At 35.2% G+C, this 12775-nt stretch overlaps 1 protein-coding gene and 1 long non-coding RNA gene across 8 annotated transcripts in view; one reads left to right on the forward strand and one right to left on the reverse strand.

Moving 5' to 3' along the window:
• LOC103546256 (uncharacterized) overlaps positions 1-12775 on the reverse strand; it is a 389543-nt gene that overhangs the window by 332980 nt on the left and 43788 nt on the right. The gene's annotated exons all lie outside the window — the stretch shown is intronic.
• The window catches only part of PNPT1 (polyribonucleotide nucleotidyltransferase 1), a 46352-nt gene that overhangs the window by 11952 nt on the left and 21625 nt on the right, over positions 1-12775 (forward strand). For both annotated transcript variants that reach the window (XM_008512716.2, XM_070572657.1), the window contains exons 9-13: positions 4322-4508; positions 5368-5419; positions 8414-8471; positions 10479-10575; positions 11014-11116. In XM_008512716.2, the coding sequence (XP_008510938.2) occupies positions 4322-4508; positions 5368-5419; positions 8414-8471; positions 10479-10575; positions 11014-11116 (497 nt within the window). The remainder of the gene's footprint in view (positions 1-4321; positions 4509-5367; positions 5420-8413; positions 8472-10478; positions 10576-11013; positions 11117-12775) is intronic.

Here is a 12775-nt window from a genome sequence, read left to right on the forward strand (position 1 = left end):
GTATGATAGATAAAACACATGTAACAGGAGTTGTATGTATATCTACATATTAGTTAGAGATTATGTTGTTAAACTAAATAACAAGGCTTAGACAAGATGGGAATTTATTTTTCTCTCAGGTAAAAGAAATTCGGAAGTAGTGAGTCCAAGAGAGTTATAGCAGCAACATAGTATGTTTTAAGAAATCTTGATTCCTTCTAGCTTTCTGCTCTGTTATCCTCAAAGTGTGGCCCTCATCTTCATGCTTATGAACAGGCTATGAACTCTGGCCAACTTATCTGACTTAGAGGTAGGAGGAAGAAAAAGGAGGGGAATAGCAAAAAGGTGTGTGCCAACTAAGTGAGTCACCCTCCTAAGGAGCTTTCCCAGAAGTCCCCACACAGCAGTTTCTACCTAAAATCTCATTGGGCAGAACTGTGACACTTGACTGCATCCTTGACAACAAGGGAGGCAAGGAAATGGTTTTTGGATTCTACCTCTAGAAGGTGGGATTCATACTGTGGGGAACTATCACAATTTAGAGAGAGTATTCCAATGATTTGGGGAAGCCATGAATAACATATGACCCTTGCATCATATTTGAGTATCTCATTAAGGGCCCTGAGCAAAGTATTGGTTTACTGTTTTAAGTTCACTTGGTCAGCATCTGAAATTTTCTTTTGCTTAAAGTTACAGTGTTGATTTACTTTCAATCAGTAAACTGATTTGGCTACTTTACAGGGTTGTTGTGAAGATTAGGGTCAGGGCTGGCCCCATGGCCAAGTGGTTAAGTTTGCGCGCTCCACTTCAGCAGCCCAGGGTTTCACCAGTTCGGATCCTGGATGCGGACATGGCACCACTCATCAGGCCATGCTGAGGCGGCATCCCATATAGCACAACCAGAGGCACTCACAACTAGAATATACAACTGTGTACCGGGGGGCTTTGAGGAGAAAAAGACAAAAAAAAATGATTGGCAACAGATGTTAGCGCAGGTGCCAGTCTTTAAAAAAGAGAATGATTTCATCTTAAAAAAAAAAAAATTAGGATCTAGGTTTCTAAAGTATCCAGCATAATACCTAGTACTTAGTAGGCATACCGTTAATACCTGCTATTATCATTAAGACACAGAAGTACACTTGCTTCTAAACAGTCATATAGCCTCTATCTGCCTTAGAGCTTGAACCCTTCTAATTTTAAGTAGACACTGGAGGAATGAACTAAGATCTTTACTGCATCTATGCCATGCCATAGAAACCCAGTAGGCAGGCTTCCAGCTGGCTGGTCTCCCGTTTTGCTCTCTAGATGGAAGAATGAGACTCTAGAGACTGCATAAACCATCAGAAGGTAGTCTTGAGTAATTGGAGGGAGGCTGAGAGTGATTCAGAACCAAACTGTAAGAAGACTGGTTTCAGAAATTACCAGCCTCCACTATTTCCAGGAAGATACTCAGCTAGCTCGCTGTGCTTTTGTAAAGGTGCACCAAACATACATTTGACCCCATGTTTATGTGTTAAAGTTAATATTGGGCCCAAGTCAAATACCACCATTGTGGAACTTCTGGGATACAAAAATACAAAAGAGTAACTGCCACCATTTCATTATAAAACTATTTAGTAATCTGAATCTTTAAAGCATGACCTTATAGGGCAAGAATAGTTTCTTTGTGCTGTCAGCTGCTAGATTACTTCAGCAACCATTATTCTGCACAATGTTATTTAGATGCTTGTTTTCAACTGGTGCATTTAATATCACTAATCTTTCTATGTATGCTAGGATATAATTCAGGAAAAAGTATACCAGTAACAATTTTTAAGAAGAAATTTGTATCTAGAATTCATAGCTTCAACTAATCTTAAAAGTCCTTTATCTTCAACTATTGAAAATGGTTAACAATTTTGAGCAATCATTTTGACAAGCTTTTTTGTTTAAATTTTTAGCCTCTATAGTAGTGCTCTCCAGTGGAATTATCTGCAATGAAGGAAGTGTTCTATATCTGAATATGTGGCTACTGAGTACTTGAAATGTGGCTAGAGGACTGAGGAACTGAATTTTTAATTTTATGTAATTTTAATTTATTTAAATGTAAATAGCCACACAAGGCTAGTAGTTATCATATTGGACAGCACAGGTCCAGACACTCAAAACTATAAGGAATTTTCCTTTAAAGCTTTTTTAAAAATGAATTGCTTTGAGGTTTAATTGGTGAAAACAAGGTTTATTTGAGGAATATTCATTTTCTTGACCATATTCCTTTAATATTCTTTTTTAAATCAATTTATTGAGGTGAAATTTACATATGTTACATACATTTTTTTCAATCTTAAATTTAATTCTGTGAAAGTGAGAGGGATGTCATGACATTACAGATGAGAAAAAGAAGATAACCATCTCAGTATCATGGTGTCAGAGGAAGTTTCTTCATACCTCAAGTGAAGTGTTGAAATCTTACTCTCTTTACCCTCCCCCATTTACACTATAATTGTTTTAATATTCCTTTACATTTAGAACCACAATAGGCATTGTTAAAATTTTTGCTTTGCTTTAACCATCAAACATAATTTAGAAAACTCAAGAGGAGACAGAAAATGTACTGTATTTACTCATATTTTTGCTTAATATGTTCCTAATATGTTTTCTTCCTTTATTGTTTCCTTCCTGTTTAGAGAACTTCCTTTAGCCATTCTTCTAGAGTAGGTCTGCCGGTGACAAATTTTCTTAGTTCTCCTTCATCTAATATCATGAGTTCCCCTTCACTCCTAAATATTTTCACTAGATATAGGATTCTGGGTTGACAGTTCTTTTTTTCATCACTTGAAAAATATCACACCACTTCCTTCTGGCCTCCATGGTTTCTGATGATAAATGTGCTGTTATTTGAATTGCTTTTCCCATATGGGTAAGGTATCGTTTTTCTCTAGTTGGTTTCAAGATATTTTGCTTTATCTTTGGCTTTTAGAAGTTTAATTGTGATGTGTCTTTCTGGTGTGTGATGTGTCCTAAGTAGGATTCCTTTAGCTTCTTGAATCTGTAGGTTTATGTCTGCCAAATTTGTTAAGTTTTCAGCTATTTTGTTCCCCAGTACTTTTCAGCCCTGCCATCTTGTTCCTCTCTTTCCAGGACTCTGATGACATGAATGTCAGATCTTTGGTATAGTTTCATAGGTCTGCTTCAATTGAGTGATAGAATTCCAAAGTATAAAGAACATAAGGAGATTTTTTTTCATTCTAGATTATACCTAGATGCCTCAGAAGTGACTTATTGGATAATAATAAATCTTAACCAACATGATTGTGGTTAAACATATTACATATGATGGTAAATATGCACTACTATGATCTTTTACTTTATGTAAGTTGAGAAATGCCAGAAATAACACACAAGTAGGCAAGAGTCATTCAGCCTTGCAGAAACCAAAGCCAAAGCTGAATAGAAGATTTTAGCTAGATACCATACTAGAACCCTACCTTGGAGCTTCCCTGCTTTACATAGGAGTTTTACTATTACAAAACCAATAAAAGCAACCTTTTTATGGTAGTAGCTGGGGCCTTCTGGTTGGCTTATTTGAAACAGTATCACTGCAAAGATTTCCCCACCTGTCTAAGCATTAGACATTGTGACAATGACAGAATTAAGTGGAAGATCACATTAAATAATTGTTAAACAGGAAACATTTATTGGATAACTACTGTGCTGATAGTTTTAAATTTCATTTCAAATACAGATTAAAAATAAATGCAGTTGTATATTTTAAAAGGTGGTATTTTATGGTATTTAAATTATATCTAATAAAGCTGTTATAAAAAATATGTAGGGGCTGGCCCAGTGGCGCAGCGGTTAAGTGCACATGTTCTGCTTCAGCAGCCTGGGGTTCGCTGGTTCAGATCCCGGGTTTGGACATGGCACCGCTTGGCATGCCATGCTGTGGTAGGTGTCCCACATATAAACTAGAGGAAGATGGGCATGGATGTTAGTTCAGGGCCAGTCTTCCTCAGCAAAAAGAGGAGGATTGGCAGCAGAAGTTAGCTCAGGGCTAATCTTCCTCAAAAGAAAAAACAATATGCATAGTTTATTTTCTTTTCTGTTTCATTTTTTATGAGAAATCCCTCATTAAATTTAAGAAGAATATAAACCTAACTTCAAATATCAAGGTTTCTTTATTCATCCTCCACTGTTCACATTTTGGAAGTATGTTGATTCTGAGGAAAGAAATCAAAAAGCTGTATATACCATTAATAAACAAAATTGATCTGTAGTATTTATGTCATGTCATGGTACTTGAAAATACTATATTGGTAAAAGGTTCAATGGCAATCTTTTTTTTTTTTTTCCCTTTAAATAGTCATGTTGGAAGCCTCTGCAGAGAACATTTTACAGCAGGACTTTTGCCATGCTATCAAAGTGGGAGTAAAATATACACAACAAATAATACAGGGCATCCAGCAATTGGTAAAAGAAATTGGTGTTACCAAGAGGACACCTCAGAAGTTATTTATCCCTTCGCCAGAGATTGTGAAACACACTCATAAGTAAGAACATTTGTACAAAAGAAAATATGAAATTGTCACCAGAGTTAATGGAAGCACTGTCCATGCATTACCTCTTAAGTAATACTCTTCCACATTTTAAGAGTCATTGCTATAAATACCAATTTAATGCTTTCAAAAGGATAAACCCACATCCCTCTTTAAGGGCCTAAGTGTGAACCTGTAATGAAAGGGGGAGTGAGTTTATTGTTCAATGTTCAGATAATCTGCATTTCTCTCTGTGTCAAGGAAAAGGAGAATAAAGTGTAAAATATTTGAATATCTAAGGAAATTGTTGAGATTCTCCAAAAGAAATCAAGTATAACCACCACTATATGCCAAGTGCTTAGGATAGTGCCTGCACATAGGCAGGCACTCAGTAAATGTGAATGATCACCAGAAAGTTATTTCATTTTATTTGAAATAAATTGAAAAAGTTAGTATTTCCCTTAGTATCAGTCTTAGAGCCATCAGAAATTAAAACGTTATATAAACTGTTCCCCATAAAAGACTTGCCTGCAATAACAACCAAAATGGATAGAAGAAAAAAAAGCAAGAGGTTAAAAAAAGAGAGACTGTGTGGAGAGAGAGAGAATAATAAAAATCTAAGGTGAAATTAATTAAACAATTAAGAAGGGAGGGCATAGTACCATGTGTGAATGATTCCCCTGAGAGGGAGGGAGAAAGAAATTTATGTTCTATAGCATATTATTATGTTCTATATCATATTAGCAATGTTAAAGAGCAATACATATTTCTAATTCTTTATAAAATGTTTATTATTAAATAGTTCAGTGTTGTTTGTGATAGACACTGCTTTGTGTTTCCAAATATGCTGACATTTATTTTGTGCTTAAAATAGACTCGCCATGGAAAGACTCTATGCAGTTTTTACGGATTATGAACATGATAAAGTAGGTATACCTGAATTTTCTTATATAATTGTTCTGGGAATTTTTTTAATATATATTTAATATATTTTTTTATTAAGGTTATAAAAGTTAACATCCTTGTGAAATTACACTTGTACATTATTATTAGTCATGTTGTAGGTACAACACTTCACCACTAGTGCCCTCCCTCCACCCCCCTTTCCCCTGGCAACCACCCATCAGTTCTCTTTGTCCATATGTTAACTACCACCTATGAGTGGAGTCATAAAGAGTTCATCGTTCTCTGTCTGGCTTATTTCACTCAACATAATACCCTCAAGGTCTATCCATGTTGTTGTGAATGTGACGACTTTGTCCTTTTTTATGGCTGAGTACTGTTCCATTGTATATATATACCACAACTTCTTTATCCAATCATCAGTTGCTGGGCACTTAGGTTGGTTCCATGACTTGGCTATTGTGAATAATGCTGCAATGAAGATAGGGGTGCATGGAACTTCTGGAATTGCTGATTTCAGGTTCTTAGGATAGATACCCAGTAGTGGGATGGCTGGGTCATAAGGTATTTCTATTCTTAACTTTGTTTTTTTTTTTTTTAAAGATTTTATTTTTTTCCTTTTTTCTCCCCAAAGCCCCTCTGGTACATAGTTGTATATTCTTTGTTGTGGGTCCTTCTAGTTGTGGTATGTGGGACGCTGCCTCAGCGTGGTTTGATGAGCAGTGCCATGTCCACGCCCAGGATTCGAACCAACGAAACACTGGGCCGCCTGCAGCGGAGCGCGTGAACTTAACCACTCGGCCACGGGGCCAGCCCCTCTATTCTTAACTTTTTGAGGAATCTCCATACTGTTTTCCATAGTGGCTGCACCAGTTTGCATTCCCACCAACAGTGTATGAGGGTTTCCTTTTCTCCACAGCCTCTCCAACATTTGTCACTCTTGGTTTTGGATATTTTTGCCATTCCAGCAGGTGTAAGGTGATATCTTAGTGTAGTTTTGATTTGCATTTCCCTGATGATTAGTGATGATGAGCATCTTTTCATGTGTCTATTGGCCATCCGTATATCTTCTTTGGAGAAATGTCTATTCATGTCCCCTGCCCATTTTGTAATTGGGTTGTTTGATTTTTTATTGTTGAGTTGTGTGAGTTCTTTGTATATTATGGAGATTAACCCTTTGTCGGATAAATAACTTGTGAATATTTTTTCCCAATTAGTGGGCTGTTTTTTTGTTTCAATCCTGTTTTCCCTTGCCTTGAAGAAGCTCTTTAGCCTGATGAAGTCCCATTTGTTTATTCTTTCTATTGTTTCCCTCATGTGAGGGGTTATGGTGTCCAAAAAGATTCTTTTGAAGCTGATGTCAAAGAGTGTGCTGCCGATATTCTCTTCTAGAAGACTTATTGTTTCAGGCCTAATCTTTAGGTCTTTGATCCATTTTGAGTTTATTTTAGTAAATGGTGAAAAAGAATGGTTGATTTTCATTCTTTTACATGTGGCTGTCCGGTTTTCCCAGCACCATTTGTTGAAGAGACTTTCTTTCCTCCATTGTAGGCTCTCAGCTCCTTTGTCAAAGATTAGCTGTCCATACATGTGTGGTTTTATTTCTGGGCTTTCAATTCTGTTCCATTGATCTGTGCATCTGTTTTTGTACCAGTACCATGCTGTTTTGATTACTGTGGCTTTGTAGTATGTTTTGAAGTCAGGGATTGTGATGCCTCCAGCTTTGTTCTGCTTTCTCAGGATTGCTTTAGCAATTCGGGGTCTTTTGTTGCCCTATATGAATTTTTGGATTCTTTGTTCAATTTCTGTAAAGAATGACATTGGAATTCTGATTGAGATAGCGTTGAATCTGTAGATTGCTTTAGGTAGTATGGAGATTTTAACTACGTTTATTCTTCCAATCCATGTGCATGGAATGTCTTTCCGTCTCTTTATGTCGTCGTCGATTTCTTTCAAGAAGGTCTTGTAGTTTATATTGTATAGATCTTTCACTTCCTTGGTTAAATTTATCCCAAGGTATTTTATTCTTTTTGTTGCGATCGTGAATGGGATTGAGTTCTTGAGATCTTTTTCTGTTAGTTCATTGTTAGCATACAGAAATGGTACTGATTTATGTATGTTGATTTTATACCCTGCAACTTTGCTGTAGTTGTTGATTGTTTCTAATAGTTTTTCTAAGGATTCTTTGGGGTTTTCTATATATAAGATCATGTCGTCTGCAAACAGCGAGAGTTTTACTTCTTCATTGCCTATTTGGATTCCTTTTATTTCTTTTTCCTGCCGAATAGCTCTGGCCAACACCTCGAGTACTATGTTGATTAAGAGTGGTGAAAGTGGGCACCCTTGTCTTGTTGCTGTTCTGAGAGGGATGGGTTTCAGTTTTTGTCCGTTGAGTATGATGTTGGCTGTGGGTTTGTCACATAGGGCCTTTATTATGTTGAGGTACTTTCCTTCTATACCTATTTTATTGATGGTTTTTATCATAAATGGATGTTGGATCTTGTCGAATGCTTTCTCTGCATGTATTGAGATGATCATGTGGTTTTTGTTTCTCATATTGTTAATGTAGTGAATCACGTTGATTGACTTGCAGATGTTGAACCATCCCTGTGTCCCTGGTATAAATCCCACTTGATCATGGTGTATAATCTTTTTGATATATTGTTGTATTCGGTTCTGGGAATTGTTTTTTGTCATAAATCACATAATTATGTTTATGAATGTTAGTCCTATTTTTATGAAAAATCTCTAAACAGAAAGCTAAATAAAAGCCTGTTTGCTTCTCCATTCTCCTTTTGTTGATTAATACAAGTTTTAGGGAAGTGTGTAAATATATTTGAATGAATTAAACAGGTAATATTTCTTGTAAATCAATAACCAGTTCTAATCTTTTAAAGAATACTGCCATTAGAGAGATCTGACTACTATTACAATATGTTAATTGTATAATAATTTAAAAATAGAAGTGTTAAACGTTGCCATGTATATATAATAACTAAATCTCAACTTTCTTTTAGATTTCCAGAGATGAAGCTGTTAACAAGATAAGATTAGATACAGAGGAACAACTAAAAGGTAAATTTTTTTTTAATTTAAAAACATCTTTAAAGGAAATAATAGATGTTTAAATTTTAGTTGTGTGATTTGGAGGAAATCAGTTATTCTCATTGCTCCTTAGTTTTATCTTCAGTAAATTTGCAATAATGATATGTCCCAAAGTTAGTGTTAAATTAACTTCTAGGAATGTGGTCAGCACCGCACCTGACAGAGTGGGCACCAGTAAATGTTGAATGTGAAATATTCCTAATCTAGATCAGACACTTAGACTCTAACATGAATATCTTTGTATCCTGTCATTTGAAAACCTGAAATATATTCTTTAAAATTCTTAAGTTCTTAATCTGTGAAATTGAAAAACTAGTAATATCTAGTTCATGGGGAGTAAATCATTTACATCTGTGTCTGGCATATAGCAAGTGTTCAATAAACATTAACCGTTATCATTGTTATTGATATTATGTGGAATTGTGAAGTTTAGATTTTAGAGAATTTCGCTCTCTAGAAATTATTAAGCAAAGGATTTTATTGTATAATATCAATCACACACAAACTGAATGTCTACCAAGCATGACATATAGTTCTTGTTAATTTTTCTGCTAATGGACGAATATCCTCTCACCTGAGTATCCTGTTTTAAGATAAAAACTCTCCTGTTAGCATTGCTATTTAAGGCCATTACTTGTAACTGCCGTTGAAAGAGGTTAGTCTTTTTTCACTATATTTCATCCTGTTAAGCATGAGAAGTTGTATAACACCTGTTGCCTTATTTAAAAAGAAAAGTGATTTTGTGTTTATATCATACATAGTAGAATATCTTCATTTTTTTTTTTTAAAGATTGGCACCTGAGCTAACAACTATTGCCAATCTTGTTTTTTCGGTTTTTGGGGGTTTTTTTCTGCTTTTTCTCCCCAAATCCCCTCAGTACATAGTTGTATATTTTAGTCGTGGGTCCTTCTAGTCGTGGCATGTGGGACGCCGCCTCAGTGTGGCCTGACGAGGGTTGCCATGTCCGCGCCTGGGATCTGAACTGGTGAAACTCTGGGCCACTGAAGCACAGCGCTCGAACTTAACCACTCAGCCACAGGGCCGGCCCCCATAGGATAATATTTTAAATGTTTTGTTACTAATTATTTTCCTCTCCAAGTGAACCCAGTTAAAGCATAAAAGTTCATGTCGAAGTATAATATTTAAAATTATTCTTGCCTGATGAAGATACAATACTTAATATATCTTTCTGTGGCCATTTCTAATGTTCTGATTACTTTAAAGTTATATTTAATAAACCAAATGCTTGAGAGAACAGTGCTGAAAAACTTGGCATAAATCAACTGATAAAGTAGCTTAAAATTTTTAAAAGCATAAGCTTAGGCAGACAGATCTGTATTCAGATCACAGCTGTGTCAGTTACTGCATGTGTGATCTCAGGCAATTTATTCCACCTCTTAGGCCTATTTTTTCTTCTGTAGAATGGGGATAATAATAGATATTATTATATCTAATAATAGAATTTATTTCATAAGTTGTTGTAAAGATTAAAGGCATTAAAAAAGAAACATGTACCTGGGTCATGAAGGAACCTGATAAATGTTAACTAAAAAAACAGTCGTTAGAGATTTGTAATATATAAAGAAAATTATTCCTCTATTTGCAGACTAAGATAAAAGTTCCTAAAGCAAAGAGTGAAGGTGATTACTCTTTAAAAGTATCACTTAGAGCTTTTCTTAATATGGTTAGCTGAATTTCTCCAGGTAACATACAATAGAGAGCTGATTTCAAGGAATTATTTGTTCTGGTAGAAAGCAAACTAAGTTCCAATAACAATACATTGGAGGTGTAATACTTGTGTCTCTCCTACTTGAGGAACATTTGATTTATCTGCTTTGTTTGCCTGAGGACTTAATGTTCAGAGTCAGCTCCCTTGGTTTACTTCCATAGTTAATTCATTTGATACTGTGAACTTAAGAGAAATTGTATCTTCCAAAAAAACAAAACCTTTGTTTGGGTTTGTCTTTCTTCTATAGAAAAATTTCCAGAGGTTGATCCATATGAAATAATAGAATCCTTCAACGTTGTCTCGAAGGAGGTTTTTAGAAGTATTATTTTGAATGAATACAAAAGGTAAATGTATCCTTTTTTGATGGAATTGAAGTGTGTGCTTTCTTTGTTAGGTTGCCTTGAAAGTGGCAACTTGCTCAAACTAAGGAACTGGGTTTTTTCACATGAGAAGAGTGTGTGGATTTTGTGGATGTGTTTGTCGCTCTGTGGGTCTCATGTGTAGAGCAGTGCTTCCCAACCCTGACTGCACATCAGAATTACCTGCAGAGCTTTTTAACAATACAGGTATATGGGTCACAAACCCTGAGATTCTGATTCACTGGGACTTAGGGTGGGGCCCGGGCCCAGGTATGTGTATTATTTTTTAAAGTTCTTAAAGTTCTACAGGTGATTATGATTTGCAACTGGGGTTGAGAACTTCCTGGTAGGGATAAAAAGAAAATATGTGATTTTTCTGATTTCCAACACTGCTTTACATGCTTATTTCCTTTATTACTATAGGTGTGATGGTCGAGATTTAACTTCACTTAGGAACATAAATTGTGAGGTAGATATGTTTAAAATTCTTCATGGATCAGCATTATTTCAAAGGGGACAAACACAGGTAAGATATATAAAAAGCTACAATTGTTTGCTGATTCAGGATTGCTTGATTAGATCTAACAGAAGTACACTATGTAGACGCTATAGGTTTTTATCATATAGAATGTATTATCTATTCAGATTAATATCTGATTTTTAACAGCTTTTTTGAGATACGATTGCCGTACAGAAACTGCACATATTTAAAGTGTATGTTTAATAAGTTTTTACATGTATATAATTGGGAAACTGTCACCACAGTCAAGATAATGAACATACCAAACACCCCCAGAAGTTTCCTTGTGCCTCTCTATAATCCCTTCCTCCTGCTCCCCTCCCTTTCCTCAGCCAACTACAGATCGGCTTTTGTCACTATAAATTGCTTTGCATTTTCCAGAATTATCTGGTATTTTTATTGTATTTTTCTTTTAACCTTAGGTGCGGAAAATTGAGTCATTCATACTCCTGAGTTTATGGCATATTGTCATTGTTGGTCTATTCAGGGTCTTCATTTGTTTTCTCCATGTAGCCTGTACCTCAGTCCTGTTCTTTTCCCTTAAATAGGCACCCATTCTCTTCTATTTAACATATATCTGTATCCATTGTTTTGTGTATGGTATTATGCTTATACCTCTTTCTTTTTCTTATGTTAATTGCTACTTTAATTTTGTCAACTAATGGGTACAAAATGGTATGTCTTTGCTTTCATTTGTATTTCCCTGATTACAAGTGAGGCTGAGCATCTCTTTATATAATAGCCAGTCAACATGGTCACTGTATAAAACCATACACTCAGGTCTGTACACCTCCAGGGCACTCTTTTCATACAGTCCCTGGAGTTGAACAATGTGATGGCCCTGGTTCATGTTTGCTCTTTTGTAAATGATCTGTTCATATCCTTTGGCCAATTTTTTTTCTTTTTTTAATATGATTTACTGTCTTTCCTACTATTTTTCAGTTATTTCTGTGTTTTAAATATCAATCCTTTTCTGTAACCAGAATTTGTATGTATCATCTCCCTCTCCATCATATGCCTTTTAACTTTGCTTGTGGTAGTCTACAATATGATGGAGTGAACTTGAAATCTTTAGTTTTGATGTAGTTAATCCTTCCCTTTTTTACTTTTATGGTTTGTATTTTTAAAGTCTTATTTAAGAAATCCTTTCTTACCCCAAAGTCAAAAAATTATGCACATACTTTTTCTATTAACTTTCTATTTTAGCTATCAAATTTAGACTATTCATCTATCTTAGAGCTTATTCCTATACACAGTGTGAGATGGAAACCTCCAGAGTGAGCCAATTTTACAACATTATTTAGTAATAATTCATTTTTCCCATTGATTTGTAATGTCACCTTACCATATTCAAAGTTTATAAATACTTTTTTTAACTATATTCTCTTGTATTGTTCTGTAAGTTTCCTGGGCCAGTGTGAAACTGTTTTAATTATTATGGATTTGGGGTATGTCTTAATATCTGAGAAGCAAATCCTCCCTTTTTTATTCTCCCCCCGACCCCCAAAATTGTCTTAGCTATTGTGGTACATTTGTTCTTTCATTTGAATTTTAGTATTGTATCAAGTTATGAAAACATATCTCTCTAGGATTTAGATTGGTATTGTACTGAATTTATGGATTAATTTGAGAGAGAAATGATATTTTTACAGTTTAATTAGTCTT

The sequence above is a fragment of the Equus przewalskii genome, chromosome 14 (assembly GCF_037783145.1).
Source record: "Equus przewalskii isolate Varuska chromosome 14, EquPr2, whole genome shotgun sequence".
Classification (NCBI taxonomy): domain Eukaryota; kingdom Metazoa; phylum Chordata; class Mammalia; order Perissodactyla; family Equidae; genus Equus; species Equus przewalskii.